Source organism: Paroedura picta, chromosome 1 (genome assembly GCF_049243985.1).
Source record: "Paroedura picta isolate Pp20150507F chromosome 1, Ppicta_v3.0, whole genome shotgun sequence".
NCBI lineage: Eukaryota > Metazoa > Chordata > Lepidosauria > Squamata > Gekkonidae > Paroedura > Paroedura picta.
Genome location: NC_135369.1, coordinates 149,829,123 through 149,851,493, shown reverse-complemented (window position 1 = coordinate 149,851,493; position 22,371 = coordinate 149,829,123). Strand labels below are relative to the sequence as shown.

General features: G+C 40.1%; 1 protein-coding gene across 5 annotated transcripts in view; it reads left to right on the top strand.

The window, feature by feature from the left end:
• The window catches only part of ZNF451 (zinc finger protein 451), a 34,048-nt gene extending 13,088 nt beyond the window's left edge, over positions 1–20,960 (top strand). For all 5 annotated transcript variants that reach the window (XM_077308082.1, XM_077308073.1, XM_077308092.1 and 2 more), the window contains 11 exons: positions 1,577–1,688; positions 3,091–3,238; positions 3,519–3,645; positions 5,268–5,421; positions 6,975–7,122; positions 11,011–12,617; positions 13,282–13,419; positions 14,151–14,281; positions 15,826–16,012; positions 16,432–16,494; positions 17,810–20,960. In XM_077308082.1, the coding sequence (XP_077164197.1) occupies positions 1,577–1,688; positions 3,091–3,238; positions 3,519–3,645; positions 5,268–5,421; positions 6,975–7,122; positions 11,011–12,617; positions 13,282–13,419; positions 14,151–14,281; positions 15,826–16,012; positions 16,432–16,494; positions 17,810–17,862 (2,868 nt within the window). In that variant the 3' untranslated portion in view covers positions 17,863–20,960. The remainder of the gene's footprint in view (positions 1–1,576; positions 1,689–3,090; positions 3,239–3,518; positions 3,646–5,267; positions 5,422–6,974; positions 7,123–11,010; positions 12,618–13,281; positions 13,420–14,150; positions 14,282–15,825; positions 16,013–16,431; positions 16,495–17,809) is intronic.
• The last annotated feature ends 1,411 nt before the right edge of the window (positions 20,961–22,371 follow it).

Here is a 22,371-nt window from a genome sequence, read left to right as displayed (position 1 = left end):
TGTATGTCTTTGATTCTATTCATCCATTTGTTCTTTGTCTGCCTCTTCGTCTGCTTCCCTCAGTCTTACCAAGCATAATCATTTTTTCTTATACATCATTTGCCCACCTTATATGACCAGAGTCTGGGAGTTTTTGCCTCAAGAGAGCAGATGGGTTTAATTTGGTCCAAAACAGATCAATTTGTTTTTCTTGCAGTCCATGGTATTTTCAGTGTTTTCAAAAGCATCTAGCTTCTTTCTTTCACACTTCCTTGTCCAGCTCTCACATTCATACATTACCACAGAAAAAACATTGTTTTGACAATTCTGAACTTTGTTGCTCGTGAAAAATCTTTGCCCTTCACAATCTTTCCCAAATTTGTAAAAGCCTTTCTTCCTTGGATTAGCCTTCTCTACAATTCTCCAGCACACTTTCATCTTTATCTATTTTGGATCCCAAAAATATAAAATTGTCCACTATTTCTAGTCCTTCTCCACCAACTGCAAAATCCCTCAGAAGTGAGTTTCATATTATTTTTGCTTTTTTAATATTGACGAGTAAGCCAAATTTTGCACTTCCCAATTTTAATTGTTCCAACAAATCTTCTTCATTCTCTGCTTAACAGAGTTGTATCATCTGCATATCTTAACTTACTGATTTTGTCCTCCAATGTAAATGCCAGCCGCTAATCCAGCCGGTCTTATAATATGCTTGCTGTACAAGTTAAAAAGATATGAAGATAAACTACAGCTTTGTCTTACTTCCTTTCCTAATTTGAACCGTTATGTTTCTCAGACATCTCTCACTGTATGTCTTACTGTATCTTTTTGTTCATTGCAAAATCATAGCAGCTTAAACACAGCACACATGCCTTCACTGCCTATACTCTTATAGAACTATAAGCTGCTTTCTTTGGGGAAGTGTATGTTACAGCCTTGAATAGGGTCCTAAGCCAATATTTGGTCCTTCTGTCCAAGAATATCAATATAATCAATTCTCATAGCCCTTTGCTAAACTTATTTGATGATGCCTTCCCAGTGTTATACTGGTAGAAAAACAATAGTGGGTTTTATAAGGCTTGCAAGCAGAAGATTGCCTAACTGAGCTATTGTATTCAATCTAGTTTTGTCTCTTTCAATACATAGAGCATAACATCCGGGCTTAGCACGCAGCATAGCCATACTGTCCATGCCACAATCTTTTGATTAACATAAAAAGGAATGTTGTTAGTAGCAGCAGATGTCTAAAAATGGATGTTACAAATGACTGTAACGCTAATCTATAATTTTACAGAGCTCAGGTCAATAATGCAAATGGCACTAGGTTGCAGCTGAAGAACATGTTGTATTGATCTGGGATTATTATCAAAGCAGTGGGAAACATTCATTCATAGTAGTGGTAATCGATGTAGATCTTTGAAAATCATTGTAGATCTTTAAAAACCATATAAGATTGCTAAAAGAAGACATTGTTATCAGCATTTATATTTTTGAGTAAGTTACAAGCTTCTTGTGTTTGCCTTAATACTCATTCAACATCATTAATTTAACAACAAAACTAATGGCATATATTTCTAATAATTGGGACCATCATTAGGAAAAAATGGACTCCCAACATGCTCATGGACTGCAAGAGCTAGAATTTATCCATGGACACAGTGATACAGAAGCAGCAAGATTGTGTGTGAATCAATGGCTCAAAATGCCAGGTAATTCATTGGGTGTACTAATTTGCATGCAGAAAGAGAAAGTGATCTTGAGGATAAGTCTAGTGTTTGCATAAGAACTAAAGATGAACGGAGAAAATTGATTTACTAATTTGCTGTTTTGAGAGTTTCTATTTGTAGTTTAAGTTAGCTTGCCTGATCTTCACCATCATAGAGACTCAACATGTCTGTACGAATGGGCAGGGTCACTATTAATATATAGATTAGCTATAAGGGGCTCTATCCTGTCCTGAGGACATGTCCTGGGGGTTGCCACTTTCAGATGTTGCACTGAGACAAATTTCAGAACAGGAGGGGAGGGAGTTAGACTCAGTCTTGGCCACCTCCTCCCTCAAGCTTGGCCTTCAGTTGCCAGCTCAGGCTCCTCAGCTATTCCTCCCTAGTCTCCTTCTGGAGTCTCCTTTTATATCCCTGTTTCTTGGTCACATTCCCTCCCACTCCTTTCTAACCATGGCTGCTCCTCCTGTCCATCTCTGTGGGCCTTGGGCCATTGGGTATCTGGGACAGGGGCCTGGGTTCCTGTCCCACCCCCTCCCAGCACCTGCCAGAAAATGGCCCACCCTGTTGCCTATAGGACTGACTTTCACCTGTTCTTCTCAGGGTCAAGGCGTGATTGCCCTTGTGTGGGCTACCGGGGATATGCACTAGAAGAAAGAAAAATCCGACTTGACGGCTTAAATGTTGCTCTTCTTTATTCCTTATGTATATTTAAGTTATTAATCACAATAAACTTAATTGGAAATTATTCTTTGTGATTTTTAATTCATCACTGACAACTGAACAAAAGCCAAACAGGGTCCGGACAAGCACAATAATTCTGTTTGTTAGTATCCTGCTTTCAGTGGTTCTTCTTCAGTAGCTAATTGTTCTGTTAGGAAGTGGTTCAGTAAATTCTTCAAATATTTCTTGTCCCAAAGGCTTACAATCTTAACTGGGGCTTCTTCACATCAGTGGCACAACTGCTGCCATGCTGAAGTTTCTGGGATTGGCATTTCCTGACAGCTTAGTTTAGCTGGCATGCTTGATCTCTACTGGGCTCCCCTGATAGTCCAGGGAGTGGCTGAGTCCAGTCCCTGGGAGATGGTGGGAAAGCATCTGGGCCCCTGGACGTCCAGCTGTGCAGTTATGGGATGTGTCAGGCTCCTTCCTCAGTAGTGATTGGTAAGATTATTATCTGATCTAATTGATAATACAACTTCCCTCAAATCAGTGCTATAGCAGCCCAACTTCTAACAAAGTATTAATGGTGCTTTATATGTATAGTTATCACAAAGTAACAAGGTAAATTGCCTATCACATCAGCACAGTCTGTTTTCATTTTCTCATTTAACTGTTCTGAAGCATAATCACCCAATGCATTAAATACTGTTGTTTCATACCTCAGGTCTCAAGCCTGGTACTGTAAACTCAGGAAGAATGTTACCTCGGAAATCAGCCCAAACACCATCTGACAGTAAATCCATTTTATGCCCCATAATGCACTGCAACAAGAAGTTTGATAATGGATATCTTCTTCTAGGCCACCTTAAAAGGTAACGTTTCTTCATACTCTCAAGTAAAGATGTCACTAGATAGGGTGTTGTGTGGAGTTTCAAAGGCTACATCCGAGTTTCGCATGGATGAAACCCAGGAATTTTTCGCTGTTCCTTGTATATTAAGAATTTTTCAGTGTCCTTTATTGAACTTGATGTATATTAAATTAAGCTATAAGAAAGGGTTACGTTTGCTTTTACTCTGAAGTGAAATGGGCAGTTTTCAAATGCAGAATTAATATTGTTTATTAAAGCATAACTTTATACATATGATTCTTAGGTTTGATCACTCCCCATGCAACCCAGCAGTTACACTACATGGACCTCCATCTAGTTCTTTCGCCTGTATAGTCTGTAGCAGAAGATTTCCTACCTCTCAGCAATATAGTGATCACTGTTTATCTAAGGTAAGAATTTGAGGGTAGGTGTTTACAGAAAACAGCAATTTTACCCCCTCTAAAGAATAACTTTCAGAGGGAAAACTCTTATTTGACCTCTTCAGAGGTACTCATAAAGATATAGAATTTATCTTTGATTCCTCATACTTCACCTAGTTTATGAAGAAAGCCAATATAGCATTTGAGATCATACCACTACTGAATCATGAAGCTCACGTTGGGTCAGTCATGTACAGATTGAAAAAAATAATACATCTGTCCACATCTGTACATACAGGTTACTTGATTTGGAAAATTCCTTGGCATCGCAAGCACTGTACTCTTTGGCTAGGATTGGCATTCCTCCTTTTTATTGTGTGTACTTGTGTTGCAGAAGACATTTTGGAATGTCATGCATTGTGGTATTAAAAGAAAGGAAATACTGTATATACTCACATATAAGCCGACCCGCATATAAGCCGAGGCACTTAATTTTACCACAAAATCTAGGCAAACTTATTGACTCGTATATAAGCCGAGGGTGGGAAATGCAGCAGGCTACTGGTAAATTAACAGGTTGGCCTAAATGCTTAATCCATGCTCAATCGTCACAGGCTTTCCCATCCAGCCTCTTCCCCCCCCCCCAACAAATACAGAAAAGTCAAGAGGATGAATAGCTGCTGTTTTTTGTACCCCGCTTTTCACTAACCAAGGGAGTCTCAAAGCGGCTTACAATTGCCTTCCCTTCCTTTCTTGGTGCCAGACACCCTGAGAGAGCTCTGACAGAACTGCTCTGTGAGAACAGCTCTGGCAGGAGAACCAAACAGTGCCTCCCAGGCCAGCAAACCAGAGCAGAACAATAGTACCCAAAGTTGACAACCTACTACAACAAGTAGAACAGCTATCAAACTGGGAGCTACAGTCTCCCCCCCCCCCAGAAAAAAACACTAAAATAAAGAACAGTGAAACTGGAACTGAAAGAAAGAACTGTAAAAATCAACTTTTAAAAGAAACACAACCCCAAGAAGAAAAGGCAAACAATGCTGCCCCTCAGATAAAAGCAGAAAGAAATACTGAAGAAACAGTAAATCCCAAAGCACCCCCAAAACCCACCCCACCCACAGAAACCAAAAGAATAATTTGGAATAAGTGATTAGGAAAAGAAGGGGAATAAATATCAGAATCCCTCTGTCAAACCATTGATGTCCTACAAGCTGCCAGAGTAGGCTCAGCTTTCAAGATATTTGCAGAAGGCAATGGTTAGCTGGGAGCAATTAGCTCACTTGCAAAGAGCTTAGTTTTTAAGATCTTTGCAGAAGGCAAAAGTTAACTAGCTCACTTGCAAAGAGCTCAGGTTGCAAATGCAATGCTGTGATTAGCTGGCTGGTGCAGGCTGTTAATTAATTACCCATGTATAAGCCAAGGAGGTCTTTTAAGTGCTAAAAACTGCTGGAAAACTCGGCTTATATGCGAGTATATACAGTACTAAAATTTATCTCGTTATCCAACTGTAAATTCTAATACTAGGAACAGTTTTCCCATAGTAGGCTGTAAAAATTATCTCCCGTAATAGCAGTCAATAACCTTCACTTTATCTACAAAAATGAAGAGTTATCTTCTGTTTCTCTCTCCTCCCCCTCCCCCCCTTCCAGGCAAATGAAAATGATGGCCATGAAAGAAATTATCCTCCTCAGCATATTCAATTTTTTGCATGCCCATGCTGTTTCCTTCTTTTTAACCTAAGAGATGAGTGCCTGCAACATATGACTGGAGAGAATCATTTTTCTCACTCTTTTAAACTGAGTGGTATGTTCCTTCTTTTTTATATCTGGTATGAACACACATTGCATTATTTGGTTCTTCACAGAAATGCATGATGTGACTTTCCTAGAATGCGTCCTTAAATATTTTGCCTCCCACATTACCTCAGATCACTCTCCATCTCACCAGGGATGCCAAAAAGAGCTTATTGTAGGATGCAGTCAGCTTGGGTATAAAGCTCTCAGGCCTGTAGTGTGTAGCCCAAAGCAGTATTTGTGAGGTAAAGTGAACAAAATGGCTTTGAAAAAAGAAACAAAGGTTTATCTTGAACAAGAAACAAAGGTTTATCTCTATGTAAACAACTAATTGTAACACTTAAACATTGAGATGAAGGATTCATTCCTAGAATGCACATGCCAAGAAACTCTTTCATAGGCTAGTTTCAAGCAATTTTCGAATGACTTTTATTGCTTCTTGTATTTTCTGGGTAGTATAACTTGCCTTGACCTGAATAGCCTCAGCTAGTCAGATCGCAGAAGCTAAGCAAGGTTGGTTAGTATTTGGATGGGAGACCACCAAGAAATAGCACATTCACTATGCAGAGGAAGGCAATGGCAAGCCTTTTACCTTGAAACTGCTACAGAGTCACCATAAGTTAGTTGCAACTTGACAGCAAAAACACACATGCACACAACAGGGAAACTTAATGCAAAATCTTTAATCTCTATACTGATACTTAACCCTATCTCTCACTCCTCTCAGATCAAATCCTAATAGGCTGACTGTTTGTCTCTTAACTACCCCCACTCCAATTGGTTCTTCATAGTTGAGCGACCTATACGACTATATATGGTGCCAAAGCAGTGTTATACCCTTCTAAGATCACTGAATTCAATGAGTTTAGGAGTGTAGGAAAATTTAGGATCACACTGTTACTGTTAAAGTGAACGAGGCATCCATCACATTCTTTTTCAAACCATTTATTGAAAAAAAAATAATAGATCTTATTTCTTTTTAAAGGTAAAAGAAGTATTCTTATTCTTGATGTATCACTGGAATATAGTGTTGCTTGTAATAGTTCCCCAGATCTTTTGAATCTGTCCATGAAGATGCATTTATTTTCCCCCTCATCCTTTGTGCAAGATCTTTCTGGGCTTTGAAACCCATTTTGCACATGCCCTATAATTTTATTGAGGTCCTTCAAGTTACACATGACTGTAATTGCCTTAAGCAGGACTGTGGGGTGGATGCCCAACTGCAGTCTTATGTAAGATAGAGGGATCTGAAGTTTGGATGTGCCAAGTCCACACCTTTATTGTACTGTTGAACTGCAGATGCTTTGAAGCGGGCTTTTTTATTGGTGTTGCAAACTTACTGTATATGGTACATGATGCATTATACCCTCGATGCCACTGCTTCATAAAATCTTGTCTGCCTGTTTGTTTGCTGTGGAATATAGTTTGGGTGGAGGGGATGATATGTGGATCTGATCTGAAGACTAGATGATCTTTTGTCAGTTCCAGTTTGGTGATTTGAAGTCTATTTCATACCTCTAGGCAGACCTTTTCAGCACATGTTGTTTTTGCATTCTATTGCAGATAAAACAGGGACCCCACTTCCATTGCCTTTCCCAGCCTATGCAAAAAACCTTCTTATCTCCTTGTGCAATGAAGTTTCATTCCAAGTAAAATGTACATCTTGTCGTCAGGATTTACGTTCCCACATGGAAGTAACAGCACATTTCAGGTTTGTACAAGTCTTAGCACTTGAAAAATCCAACTTCAGACCAGTCTTTCTAACCACTATTAAGTCCAGCTTCTGTTCTTGTGTATCCTTTGTTTTGCCTTCCATCTTATTATTATTATTTATTATTATTATTATTATCTTTCAATTTAATAAAACTTTATTATTGTAATAAAGGAGAACTCAGTGACAAAGAGCTGAGAATTCCATTAGTAAGACAGTAACAACAATCTTTAATACAATGTGATACACAACTTTTGAGACATTCACGAATGTCTTGATGACTGCATGGATATGTTCTCACATCTGTATAAGCATTTTGTTAAGTGTCACATATAACTATATTTTGCCCTTATGAGACATATTTACGGTTTTCTGTAGATGAAGCAAAAAATAAACCTAACAAAATAATTCGTTCCTTTATTTCAACAATTTTGCTTATTCTGCTACATTCCTAGGTGTTCTCAGAAAATTCTGACATTTTTCCAGACAATTGACCCCCTTCCCCATTTTACCACATCCTGTTTCACACGTGAACCTTTTATATAATAATTGAAATCAGCTTTAGCTAATTAACAAGGCTAGTGCCATTTTAAGAGTGCATAGCTTGAGCTTCAATTAACCTGTAAAATCAAGTTATGCACTCTTAAACTGGCACTAGCCTTGTTAATTTGCTAACAGTCATGCTAGCTTGCCTATAAATGAGCTATCTAAGGCCAGAAGACTAAACAGAACTGTTCGGTTCAGTTTATTCAGTACAGCACTTTGGCCAGATAAAATTTGTTAACAATTACAAGTGCAAAATATTTCAGGATATAAGATAAAGTACAAACATTTCACAGTATCCTAGGGAAGTACAGCAAAAAAAAAGTTTAAGAGTTTTGAAATGTTATAACTAAATAAAATATATACAAGATTAAAAATTTGATATGTATACTAAAATTAAAAGTTAACATTTTAAAAATTTTGTTATTCTCCTTTGCCTTTTCTAGGTCCTTAGCTGAATATTTCAGACTCCATATATTTGGATGCAATATTTGTGTAATACTTGAGGAGTTTCCATAGGAGGAGTTTAATTTTTTCCTCTTCTGTATAACTAGAAGTATTTTCAAGAAGGGGGGAGATTAGCCTAGCTCTGGCAGCTATATAGAGGGGACACCTAAGGATCATATGTGCAGGAGATTCTACTTCCCTAGAGTTGCAAGGGCAAAATCTTTCTGCTCTAGGCACTTTCTTTCAACAGCCCTCTTGATACGCAAAGGGCAAAGCTGATCTCCTTGCTAATGAGAAGGCCCTCCTAAGATGTTTAACTTATAGTAAAGAAAGATACTGTGTTGGGGCTTGTATATAACTAGTATTATGTGGATCAAGATATTTAGGGGTATAAGCAAGGTCTATTTGGTGCTCAGAGTCTTCTATTCTACGTTTGACAGCTATTTTGGCCTGGTCTATCACCGTGCCAAGCAGAACCTGGGGGAAAGACCAAGTCTTTTCATTTCCAGTTTTGTAGCTTGGACCCACTTTGATTTGTAATTGTCACACAGAGTTAGGGATAATAACCCTGCAAGAGCCCAGTGTGTCTTTAGCCAGAGAGAGAGAAATACAAGCAAAGGCAAGTTTGGCTTCAGATTTCAAAAATCCTGCCTCTACTCTTTTCCAGGAATTTGATATGCATTTCCAGAGCTGTAATATGGCTCTAAGGAATTTAGCTTGCACCCACTGGAGTGGAGCAAAATGGGACTTATATGAACATAAAAAGTCCCATAAGGCATCTATGGTGCTACCTTAGCATGAAAAAGCTTTTGAGTGCTGCTACAAAATAAGCTCCATTTGAGCAATGGCATTTAACTAAGGTATGTGCTGATTTCTCCCCTAAGATTGACATCTGTCTGCAATGCTCAAAAGCTGGATCCCGAAGCCTGAAAAATTACCCCCAAATATATGAAAGACTTTACTTGCTCAAGCTTTTCCCCAGCTTTTTTGTAGTTTGGGAGAAATTACCAAAGGCTATTATCTTAGTTTTCGATGCATTAATTATAAGTGCTTCCTTCTCACTATATTTATTTTATTTATTTATTGGCTTTCTAGCTTGCCTTTTTCTGTAGACTCATGGCAGGTTACATAAAACAGATAAAACCCCCAATAAAATCAATTGACTCCCCTTAAAAGGCATAAGAACATTAGAAGACAACATATAATCCCCCTCTAGCCTCCCCCATCCTCAATCAATTACCATAGGGTGGGATTCACATGATGCTACAGCATTCCCTAGAGGAGGGGCCCTAGTTGTTCCTGACCCCAGCTTCAACATGCGACCTGGTGCAAGAGCTCCATTTGGCAAACAATGCGGAATTTAGACAGCTCCGTCAGGGCCCTCACCTCTTCCAGGAGCTCATTTCACCAGATCGGGGCCAGGACCGAAAAGACCCAGGCCCGAGTTGAGGCCAGGTATGCTTCCCTGGGGCCAAGAACCACGAGCAGATTAGCACCCACTGAGTGGAGAACCCTGTGGAGGGCATAAGGATAGGCAGGGCCCAAACAGCAGATGTCCTTGAATGTTAATACCAGAACCTTGAATGTGATCCGGGCCACAACTAGCAACCAATGCAGCTGCCTCAGCACAGGCTGGATGAGGGCCCTCCAAGGTGTACCGGTGAGGACCCTAGCAGTTGCATTTTGCCCCAGCTGCAATTTCTGGGTCAAAGACCAAGGGTAGGCCTGTGTGGAGTGAGGTACAGAAGTTTAATCTAGAGGTGACTGTTGCATGGATCACTGTAGCCAGACAGTCCAAGGGCTGGTAGGGTACCAGTAGCCAGTAATTCTCCACCGTACCCCACCCTAGCGAAATTCTCCCATCATACCCCACCCTAGACAAGTTCTTTATCATATCCTCACCAGGCAGACAAGGACCCTATTTAGGCCCACTGGGGTTCTTGATAAAATGGGCTGGTATGTGATGTCCCACGCGCCTAGGTGGATGGCAGGCTGCAGATTCAAAACAGTTTATTAGGTTGTTAATGTAATAGATGAAAAGTAATAGACAGCCTTTTCTCACACTTTAAAAGTAGAGGGACACTTTAAAAGTAGAGGGGCTAATAGACAGCCTTGTCTGACTCCTTTATAAGTTTTTATCTCTTTGGAGTGGGACTGTGGGGCTGCAGAGAGACCTCCCCACTCCAAGTAGATCCTGGGGAGAATTTCTCCTGTGGCAGGTTTTAAAACCCTGCTGCAGAAGAAGAGTTGGTTTTTATATGCCACTTTTCTGTATCAGGAGTCTTAAAGCAGCTTACTATTGCCTTTCCTTTCCTCTCCCCACAACAGACACTCTTTAAAATACGTGAGGCTGGGAGAGCCCTGATATTATTGTTCGGTCAGAACAGCTCTATCAGTGCTGTAATGAACCCAAGGTCACCCATCTGTCTGAATGAGGGGGAGCAGGGAATCAAACCCAACTCATCAGATTAGAAGCCACTGCTCTTAACCACTACACCAAGTAGGAAAAGCCAACCCAGTACCAGAGTCAGGCTGGCTTTTTAAAAAATTGTTTTTCTTCTTGGGTCTATTGGACCCCAGAAAATTGTTTTCTCCAAAAAAATCCTTAATCCAGGATTGTTTGGAAATCCCAAAAATTTTCAGCCGCAGTAAACTCTAACTGGGAAAAACAATGCACGCCCCTAGTTTTGCCAGGTGTTTTGAGATGTCTACTTAAAGAGAAGGAGGCATTATCTGGCAGGAAGGTGTATGGGTTGTCTTAAATGGGATTTTAAAAGTAAATCATACTGTATTACTAAGTTGGCATCAAGAATATTGACTGTTTTTTAGTGGACACTGGAAAATGTTTAGAATTACAGCTGCATATTCATTTTCTGTTTTTTTCCTTTCCAATTACAGAACTCGTTGTCGTAATGCTGGTCCAGTGGCTGTATCAGAGAAGACTATTTCCCAAGTAGCTGAAATATTTAAAGCAAAAGGCTTCTGTCAGAGCTGCAATGAGCTGTTTGTGAATGACAGCCATGTCAGTCAGCATACGTGCAAAACCTTGCACAAGGTTAAAATTCTCACCACAATGGAACAATCGGTCTTGACGTTTTGCCATGCCAATAAAAATGTCTCTTACATTAAGAAATACAGAAGCCTTGTAAAATCTTCTCCTCTGAAGAGATCTTTGGCCAGCGATGATCAGAGTGAAGCCTTTTCAAAACAAAAAAGGGCTTTGGATGACAACAGCCAAGAGACTTGTAGTGCCCATACCGTGAAAACCTGGATGTGTGAATGCAATCTGACATTTCCTTCTGAAGAGTTAGTAGAGAAACATATTTTTGCTGCTAACAGAATATGCCACAAGTGTGCTGTGTGTGGGAAGCTTGCAGAAAACGCAAGCATAATCCGTTTGCACATGAGCAGATTCCATGGAGGAGCACACTTGGCTAATTTCCTCTTCTGGTGTCGGTCCTGCAGTGTTGATCTTCAGAAAGGAGGTGATGTAATGGCACACGTGACTGGATTTCATGGTGGTCACAGCTACTTTTGTGAGAAGTATGTTAGTGAGGATGAGCTTGCTTTGTCTTCTGCTAGACTTACAGACACAGTCTGTGATAATTCAGTTGAAACAGAAAACCAGCCTTCAACCCCTATGGAGGTGTCTCCACCTGCAAGTCCAATGGACTTGTCTGAGGAACCTTCTCAGCAAGAAAAATGGCAGTGCTGCTTATGTGAGGAAATCTTTGACTCGGAAGAGACTGTGAAACAGCACTGCATGTCACTGGAGAGTCATCATTTTCACAGATATAGCTGTGACTTGTGTAAAGTTACATTTCGGAAAATAGAAACCTTGCACCGACACTGCCAAGAGAGGCATAACAATGTCATACAGATGAAATATATCTGTGGGTTTTGTGGTGATCTCTTTTTTGATGTTGAGGAAGAGTTTTTCCTTCACTTCAAGGGACTCCATAGCACCGATTACATATGTGTGTCTGCAGCAGCAGAAACATCAATCAAGACCTTTGAGACGATAGAAGAAAGCAGCCTTCTAAACTGTGGCTGTCGAGAGCAATATATCTCCAAAGAAAATAGGAAAGCAGATCATATGAAGTGCCAAGAAGCCATGCTGGCAAAAGGTAACCTGTGGTTTCGCTGCGCCTCATGCTCTGCAACAGCACAAAGCCATTCTGATATGATTACTCATCTTGCAGGCCACCCAGGCACCAAAATTGAAAAAGAACTGTATGTTGTAAGGTGTGGCGCATGCAACAGAAATTTCACTGAGCTTGCAGTTGCCCATCAGCACTATCATGCCAAACACAGTTTCTCACAAAAGCCAAAGTTAGACTTTGGCTCTCCAGAAAAAAGTGAAGTCTTCCAGTTCTCTGCCAGTGGATCCTGTGTAGACAAAAAGCCTGATAAACTGAAGCTTTCAGCTGCTATGACTGCACCAAGTTTAAAATCTCTTTCTCCAAAGAAGGCAGGAGCTGCAAAGAAAGAAGCACTTGGCCAAGGTTGGTAGATATTGGATGTTATTGCATGAAGAGAGACTCTGACATAGAGGATTTGCTTCAGTAATAGGAAGAGAGAAAACTCTAAGTCGGTGAGGTAGTTAACCACTGTTTGCATGCATGTGCAACCTATCCTGTGATGTCAGAGAACACATGCTTGTAGGGGGGACAGGGGTACTCTTTGTCCACAGTTAACGATCTTTAGCTAGTAACTCTCCAAAACCAATTGCAGCATGCCCAGTTTCCTTTGCACTGCAAGGAGCTGTTGGGTATAAATTGCTGAATGAGATACTCATCATTAAATACACTGTAAATATACTTCGTTTTAATGGTTTGGATTATGCAGCTGTTAAAACGTATGTTTGTATCCTACCATTATTTCCATTGGAGTAAGAGGGAGACTGGATGATCTTGCTTGATTCTCTTTATTACTGCAGGCCATCCCTTAACCTGTTTTGTTTTTGTTTTGTCCATTTTCTGGATGGGTCAAAAGGCATTCTTGGGAAAGGGAAATTATCTACTTGCACCAGTAGGAAACAGGAAAACAGTTTATAGAATTATACTTTCAACTTATAGTTCTATAAACTGTTTTCCTGTTTCCTACTGGATCTCATTATCTGTGCTAAAATGTGAGATATATTTTGTTCTCTCCCTCTTCTCAACCTAGACGATGAAGATCTACCTGATCTAGATTACTTGTGCACCATGACACATATTATAATGATGGATCTAGATAACTGGGGAAACCTCTTCCACCAATTGCCTGCTACTCTTAACCAGGGGACTTTTATCTGGGGCTTTCAAGGTAAGGGGAAAGAATAACTGTTCAGGTATAACCATGAAATCTTCATAGAATAGGTGATGCAATTTCTTGGTATCTAACAAACAGAAAAAGTCAGATATGGTCCACGTTCTACATAGCAGCTTCTTTGGTTGTAAACCAAAGTGTGTTCATCCTATTTTTCCCACCACACACTGCTATTTCTTAGTTTCCCTTCCTCCTTTTCTCATCAGCTGCCAGCTTGCTCCTTCTTCTTAACTGCTAAGTTCTAAAGGGTTGATAGGAAACACCCTAGTGCCTCTCACAGTCTCATAACATCTCTTGGATGGGACTTCCTCAGATGATGGGTTGGGGTGGTGGCGTGTGTTGCCCTGCAAGCTCTCCTTGATGCTTTGTAAATTGGTGATACTCACTTGTTACTGAAGGATGCATAACTAGGGAGCAAATAGTCCCAGGGGAACTGCATAGGACACCAAAAGTGATGCAGTATTGAAGCCCTTTATCATCAGTAATTTCTCTCTTGCCTTAAAAGTGAACCTATAGCTATCTTTTATGCTACACTTTGATCGGGGGTAGTTGAATGTATCTCATTCACTCTGTTTATCAACCACATGTAACTTTTTCTGTTGCTTGGGAAATGCATATAACGTTTTATGGTTTTCACAGTAACATTCTCCACTACTTCTAGCCCATTCCTTCTGGTGAAACTTCAGTGATGTTTCTAACAATAGGTCCATTCCTTTCTTTATTTTTAGGTGGGCATGGCAACTGGAAGCAACCTGTGAACTGCAAAATGTTTAATTATCTTAACAAGATTGGGTGTTTCTTCCTTCATCCACGCTGTGGTACAAGGAGAGAAGCAGCTGACTTTGCAATCTGTGTACATGTAAGTCATCAGTAAGTCTTCTTTGACTGCCTTCTGTTTTTGTCATGCAAGAATGGCAGCCTGAGGAAAATCTACATACACAGTCATCTGCAGGTACCTGCGGGTGGGTCACAGCAATATCCTTTTTTCCTCATCCATTGTGTTCTTAGAGCTTAGTCTTGAGAAGAGTGGGAAATCGTTTTCTACATAATAAAACCATTAGCAAATAGTAGAAAACCATATATCTATAAGGAAGTACTGAAAGATAAAAGATAGGGCATATTTCTGAGGGACAATAGTGTTTGATTCTGCCTGTTGATCTCTTTTTGCCATTCATTTTTTTTGCTTCCCAGGTATTTATTGTTGAAATACATGAAAAATCCAGTCATGGTTCAAACAACTGATTAATCTCCAGTCATACCATTTTTTTTAAATTGTATACTATTATATGTAATACTAGGGTTTAAGGCCCGCTGTAGGCTCAATACAGCGGGCGCTAGTAGGCCGGCGGCTGGGCGCGGGAGGGCCTCCCTGCCCCCTCCGCCCAAGTCCCTGGCTTCAGCGGTGAAGCCAAGGACTCGGGCGGGAAGGGGGTATGTGGGGGAGGCTTCAGCGCGGGGCTCGAAGCAGCCCCACCGCATCTTGGACGTCTCTGACGCGGTGGGCCTCCTCCTTTGGCCACCCCAAAGCCTTTCCCCCCTCCCACCCGAGTCCCTGGCTTCAGGGCGGACAAAGAAGCAGGCATGCCGCGTCTCCCCCAAAGCCTCCGCCAGCGACTGCCCTCCCCCCAAATAGGGCTGGAGAATCTGGGATGGGCAAAGGAGCCGATTGGGAGCCACGTGCTGCACGGCTCCCAATTGGCCCCTTGGCCACGGACTGACATTCGGAGGGGCCAATCGGGAGCAGCGAAGCGTCTCTTCGATTGGCCACTTTGAGTTTTTTCCTGGACTCGCCCCGCCCCGCCCCTTTCTCCTCCCACATAGGCCTTACTCTTTTATTTTTACTGCTCCCGCGGAGCGGTTTACAGATTATATACTTCTCTCTGTACATCTTCATCTGAATTCAGCTTATCTCAGTAGAGAAAAAGCAGCCTCCAGTTTTGAATAGACTACGTGAGAATTTCCCTTTACCACATTTTCCCATATTTCTGTCAGTTCTTCATTGTCACAATCCAAACAGCCATGCTATGCTTAAAGTTTGTTTGTTTTTTTACTGAAGAACCAGTTTGGTGTAGTGGTTAGGAGTGCGGACTTGTAATCTGGAATGCCAGGTTCGATTCTGCGCTCCCCCACATGCTGCCAGCTGGGTGACCTTGGGCTCGCCACGGCACTGATAAAACTGTTCTGACCGGGCAGTGATATCAGGGCTCTCTCAGCCTCACCCACCCCACAGGGTGTCTGTTGTGGGGAGAGGAATGGGAAGGCGATTGTAAGCCGCTTTGAGCCTCCTTCGGGTAGGGAAAAGCGGCATATAAGAACCAACTCTTCTTCTTCTTCTTCTTCTTCAAATGTCTCTGTTTAAATGACATGCTTTTAGCTTTGGTTAACTTACAGTGTGTTTTATAGGTGGGCCGCCTGGATGAGTATCTGCCCAAGCATATTCCTTTCACCATTCTTTCTGGAGACAAAAGCTTTCTGGAGTTGGAGAACCAGCTTAAGATGACTCAACGGACAACCCGCATTCTAGACCCTCATAAAATCGATGCTGATATGATGTGTGCCTTATTAAACAGCATTTCAGATACGGCCAAAGGTATATTTTTAAGCTAACTGGCACGCACTCTTCCTCAGGGAAGCATAGATGATTCTCCTCCACCAATGTCAACCTTCCCAGACACTGGGAGGGCCGGTTATGCTGAAAGACAGCAGCTTTCCTGGTCAAGAGTCCTGGTCATTTAAATCCAGGTCTCCACATTCCAAGCGCATGTTTTAGGCCTATGCCACACTCGCTTTCTTACAGTATATTTTGCACTCCAAAGAGAGATGCTCCCAGTCTAAGAGGACAGCAGAAGATGCCTACTTCTAAATGGGTGCAGCTTGGACTGTGTGAGGTTGTTAGCTTCAGGGTATTAAGCTTCTGTTCAAAGGCTATGTGGGAATCAAAGCACAGGGAGGGGGAATATGTGAGCTGAGATATTTCCTAGTGAGGACAATATTTGTGTCTGTTTACAGAAAACGAAGAGGATTCACCAGTGATGACACAACAGTGCTTGCAAGGAGCACGGATTCAAAGGGGTATGTCTTAATTTCCATGTGAGATGTTTATTAATTTTCGGTGGCCAAACTCCTTTTAGGTCAAACAAGGAACAGTCTGAAATACTTGTTTGCTGTCTTTACTGTATGTATACATTCCTGAGCAAAAAACCCATAGTGATAACAAAAAAGTAACAGCAGACAAACAAGGATAGTGCTCACAAAACAGGAGTACTAAATGGCCCTATAAGTCATAAAACACTCCTTTTTTATTTCTTTATCATTAGAGAGTTGAATTTGCAAGTCAATTCATATTACTCAGTGACTTCTATGGGCTTCTGATATAGACAAGGTCATTAGAAGCCAATAATGGCATGAATTGATTCCTTTATACAATACTCTCTATATAGGCCCCACAGTCTGCATTGACGCACCAATACATTTTATAGTGTCACAACAAATTGTGACAAATCTCCACATTGACATACTGATGCATCAGAGTTTGTCATGTGAGCCTGCCTCCATTATTGTGTATTCCAAGGTCTTCATACAAGAGCTGCCACTTAATGTATGTTATTAAATGTGGAACCAAATAATATTAAAATGTATAATGAGCTTCTTAAATATATGGTAACAGAATCCATTTAGCATCAAGATGGAAAAAAGACTTCTTACCAGACATTACAGACTAGTTAAATAAACTGATGAAATATGGGACAATGGCAAAACTTGCATATTTGATGCACAATAAATTATATTGAACAGTAAAAACTGAGATTTTTAAAACTCAGTTTTTAGACTGAACATGTGATCTTTGGGAAAATGCAAATTCTGGATGAAATGCAGTATGATATTAAGGTGATGCAAAAAACCCGAAGCTACTTATTGTCAAATGTCAGCTTTATGTTTATTCTTTCTAAAATAGTAGTTCTCTAATATGTAATATGTAATATTTCTCTTTTCTTTAAATAAACATTTCTTTTTAAAAGCAATCATACAAAAGCTGCTGCTTATATGGGTCAACCCTGAAAGACAGCGACTTGCTCCAGCCCATGCTGTTGGACCATAGCAGAGAGAGTATTAGAATCTAGGGGTGAAGGTCTCCTAACTAGCATCAGAGGGGTAGAAAGATAGTGTCTTGTTCTATTGTCAGGTTAACCACAAGGATTCTTTTTGCATTTTTTTCATTGATCCAGATACCCTACATGGTGCTTGGCACCTGAAAGAAAGTCCTTTGCACCTTACCACTTCATAATTTAGCTAATGCTCATAATGATGGTCACCCTCTTAAAGGACAAGTTTTCACCTAAATATTATTTTAAAACCCTAAATAAATACAATTCCAATATTTATGCAGATGAGGATGTACAACTACAAGAGGCAATCAGACGAAGTCTTCAGGAAAAATGAAGATGTCCTGAGATCACTGCTCTACGAGATCCAAGCTGTTGTCGCCATGTATTAGAAACTTGTCAAAACTTCCTGGTTACCATTTCAAGCTATAAATGGCACTTTAAGCAATTGAGCTCCCTCAAGTACCATGGTCCAGAATAGAATTAAGCACACATTTAAGTTCTACAGATTACTGTCGCATTTAAGTCGGCTTAACTGCATACCAGATCTGAGTCATCGCAATTCATCACAAAATAGTATAAAATGAGAGAGTGAGAGTACTGTAAGAATTCCTCTATACTGCATTTTAAGGACCCAAGGGAACGCCTTTCATGATATACACTCTGAAAGCTAAGGTGATGATTTATTCCTGATTTCGATATTTTAATCACTCCTTCTCTGTTATATGTATGTTGCTAGCAAAACCTTGCAGCTGGTATAAGTATTGAATCCTCATTTTTTTGGGCCATCCCGTCTTAGTTGATCAGTTCATAAAGTAAAGATCTGCAATTACCTTACAGTTTAGAATACAGGTTAAACTTGAGCAAACTCCACTGTGGTGTAAGCAAACATTAGTTATTTCAGTTATTTGTTCACTTTGAATTTGGGGAATGAATGCAGTGCCAAAACAACTGTGTTGTCTATTTTTTCCCCCCTTTGTCTTGTTAACATTTCCAAAAAGTATTTTCCTCTTTCGGCACCCAAAAATCTTGTTGGATTTGTAAGGTCCTGCAATACTTGAATCAAGATTTTCTACTACAGACCAACTAAAGATCAGTTTCCAAATCTACCTTCAGCTGCAGCCTGTTATTTTCCTTATGAAGCCAGATATGGCCTAAGAGAGCTGACACATTTCAAAGAATAGCCCATTTGTATTTTCCTCAGTCTACATATTTTCTGAATTATTTCATTCTTAATTTCCTTTTTCTGAATTCTACCTGCTCTCCAGTCTTTCTGCTATTCTTCCCCCATCGTGTTTGTGTTTTATGATAACAGAATTCATCTGGATTTTGTTTTTAGCCATGCTGATTAATTCATTGGGAATCTGCCTTGAGGGAATATGTCTGGTGAATCCTGTCAAACTGCCCCAGGCATAATCCTTTAAAAATTATTCTCAGCCAGGAGTACTAAATCTGAATATGAAACTTCACAAAGGGGTGGAGTGGCCCCCAGCTCTTCTACTGTGGTGAAAGAAAACAAGCATGTTTCCTACTATTCTAGCTTACTGTTTTCAAGTAGTTTTAGGAAAAAAATACTTTGTTACTCAGCTAAATATACCCTATGCATTTAATCAACACACTTCTTCTGTTGAATCTGTAACATAATATACAAATATAATATTGAGCCCTCATACTTACATAGAAATTGTTTTTTTTTTTACTTAAACGAAATTATGTCAATAAAAAGTTTCAAAATGCAATTTGTACATTTTAGTATCAAGCAAGTAGAAAATCATTAAATATAACTGCCAGAACTTACTCTGTTTTTATGATTGCATGAAAGAAAACAGAGAAACTTCCCATTCATAGGAGGGAGACAAGACTGCCCAGCGCTCAATCACTGTTATAATTATGTCATCAATACTGTATTTGGTATATTATATTACAGTTTTCCCCACAGAAACTTTTTGGTGAAATGTATAAGGAATTCTTAGCCGAGTAATAAAACATTTGTTTTCCTTTATGTACACTATCATCCTGAGCCTTATTTTTATATCTCAGTGACTGGTAAAGCTTTCATTTTTTTTCCTTTGATCAGAGAAGTATTAAAACCTAAAAATATTCACCTGTAATCTAAAAATACCATTTGTACCTGTTCATTAAGTAAACTCTAGGCCTCTCACCTGATGACAGAAAATATATGTTATTTAATCAGTTGATTGAGTTAAAGTTACATATACAGTGAAGTATTTTTTATACCGAAGCCTATTCCTATTGTGTGTAAATATTCCTTCATATGGGGAGGAATAGAGGCAATGCTTGATATTGCTGGCTTTTCTAAGTAGTTGTATAGTATTAAAAATCCTTTATTTTAAATAGTTTGCTGACTGCATAAAAGGGGATAGTTGTAATTGGATATGGGAAGGTATTTCTGTCCCTAAACATAAACAACCTACCAGCGAATGTATATCTCTTGAACAGGGTCGGTGGTAAGAGCTCAACTGATAAACTTGGTGGTGGTGAGGGAATGCTTGGATTAAACTATCATCTTGTTATGAAAGGTCATTTCTGTTGTTAGTACCAAGGAGTGTAATTTTTTAGTTGCATATAATCATTTAAGTATTTGGGAAGGGAGGATGCTTGTTTCATGGGAAAACATGCTGAATTTAATGGGATGTGTTTTCAGTGTGCACATTGGATTGCAGCAGTAATATTAGAATAAACCTATATGAAAAAGTTGCCCCATGTATAAGTTGTGGTTAGATAATGCCATGTGTTAATAGTGTAATCTTATGCATAATTGTTTCAGCCTAAACTCATTAGACAGAGTTCCTCTGCATAAGATTACACTATGAGGGTGCTAATACTCTCAAGAGTTTTTTTTAAGTTGAAGATATTTTCTATTTATACAAAGAAAGCTACTAGATGTGCATACAGTAAACATTATCTTCACTCTAAAGACGGGTAAGTTTATAACATTGTGAAGTTATAATATGCTTTCTTTCATAAAAGGAAGGCCTTCTGTCAGCCTTAGATGCTTATTTAGAAAGAAACTTCTAGCAACTGTTGTGACCTTACAGAAAATCGCTTCTGACTACCGATATGGTTATGTTAGCTGGATCATGAACAGGACTAAATCCATGTGAGGTGGGGAACTGGATAAGACTGAATGAAACAGTTGACTGGCTCCAAGCCTATACAAGACTAGATACCGAATCACAGAATTCACATACAGTGCTCTGCACCCTTCAGAATCTTATTAACCTCTACATAAACATACTTATGGCTGAGCTCTACATTTGGGTAGTATGTATTTCCCTAAGTAAAACAAATGGTTTGTGAAGTTTAAAAAAAATGCTTATTCTATTAAAAAATGGTTTGTGAAGTTTTAAAAAAATGCTTATTCCTGTCCCTACAGTTTCCTGCTATGGGTTATTCTATAAAAGTTGTTCTGCAGTTTCTGTTAATAATGCTTTCCCATGTATATACACTATACACCTGATTCTTATAAAGGTTTTCTCATTTATTTACATTTTTATACCACCCTTTTGGCTTACATAGAACATGGGGATAAGTACAGCATAATTCATAGCATCAAGTAAAATAATAGTAACAGTGGTTTCAATAACTGAAAACAGTCTCTATAATATTTCAGTAACAATTACATATAACAATTCTAGAACTAATGGTGACGTTTAACTTGCTAACTATGATTCCACAGGTAGATTGGATCAAGGTTTAGTACACGGCTAGAGTTTTCTGGAGGCCCAGTATATGCTGTTGGTTTGATCGACCTCAACCAAGTGCCTGGTGGAAGAGCTCCATTTTGCAGGCCCTACAGAGGTTTAGGCAGGGCCCTGAAATCTTCAAGGAACTCATTCTGCCAGGCGGGGGCCAGGGCAGAGAAAGCTCTGTCATAAACTAACATCAGGATAACAGGGTATCTTCTAAATATTAGTTTACTGGAAGAATGGCAAAATGGAAGTGGCTTTATAATATATCACTAAAGAAAGTTGAAGTTGGGTACAGCCAACTTCCTACCTAATTGGTCCTAGGGATGTGCTGCCAATAGGGAGATACCACTGCTAGTGAGGGCCAAGCAGTGCAAATTGCACTCTGCCAGTGAGGGCAAACCCTACCTGATTGCCCCTTCCTGGAAGTGTGCAGCAAATAGGGAAAAAACTCTGCCAGTGAGGGCAAATAATGGGTCTTATCTGTCCTCTTTGTGCTGCTTGCTGGGTGAAAGAGGAGCTGGCTTCTCTGAAAGGCTGCTAAATTGCTCCATTCTTAGCCTCTTCCCACTCTCCCATCTTCCTTTGCCTCCTGTGTTGGTCCCCAGGTTTCAGCTCTGCTGGAAGGAAGCACAGGTAAGCTGTAATCAGTATTTCAAAAACAATGCCAGTGCACAGACTGTGCACTTAATGTCTTAACTGAGTCAGAGCTCTCTGCCTGTTGGAACATTTGGTTGGGATAAGCTCTCATCCAGCTTAGTCTTAAGATCCAGTATGGTAAAGTGGTTAAAGAGTAGCAGACTAATCTCAAGAGCTGGGTTTGATTCCTGACAGCAGCCAGCTGGGTTGCCAAATTCCAGGTGGGGGCCTAGAAACCTTCAGGAAGATGAAAAAGAAAGGGGTAGGGAGGAAGGCATCAGTTCTGAAAACAGCTGCTTTAGAGGTGCACTGGCCCTCCTGCCCCCATCACCCCCATACAACAGTGTTTATGTAGGTCACTGCTGTCTCCACCTTCCTATCCAATTGCACATCTTCCAAAGGCCAACTGGGCAGGTCATGGAAGAGTGGGCTGCCAACTTCCCAAGACCAACACGGGAGGCAAAGGAAGCAGCTGGCTTCCCTCCATTGCCTGGGGG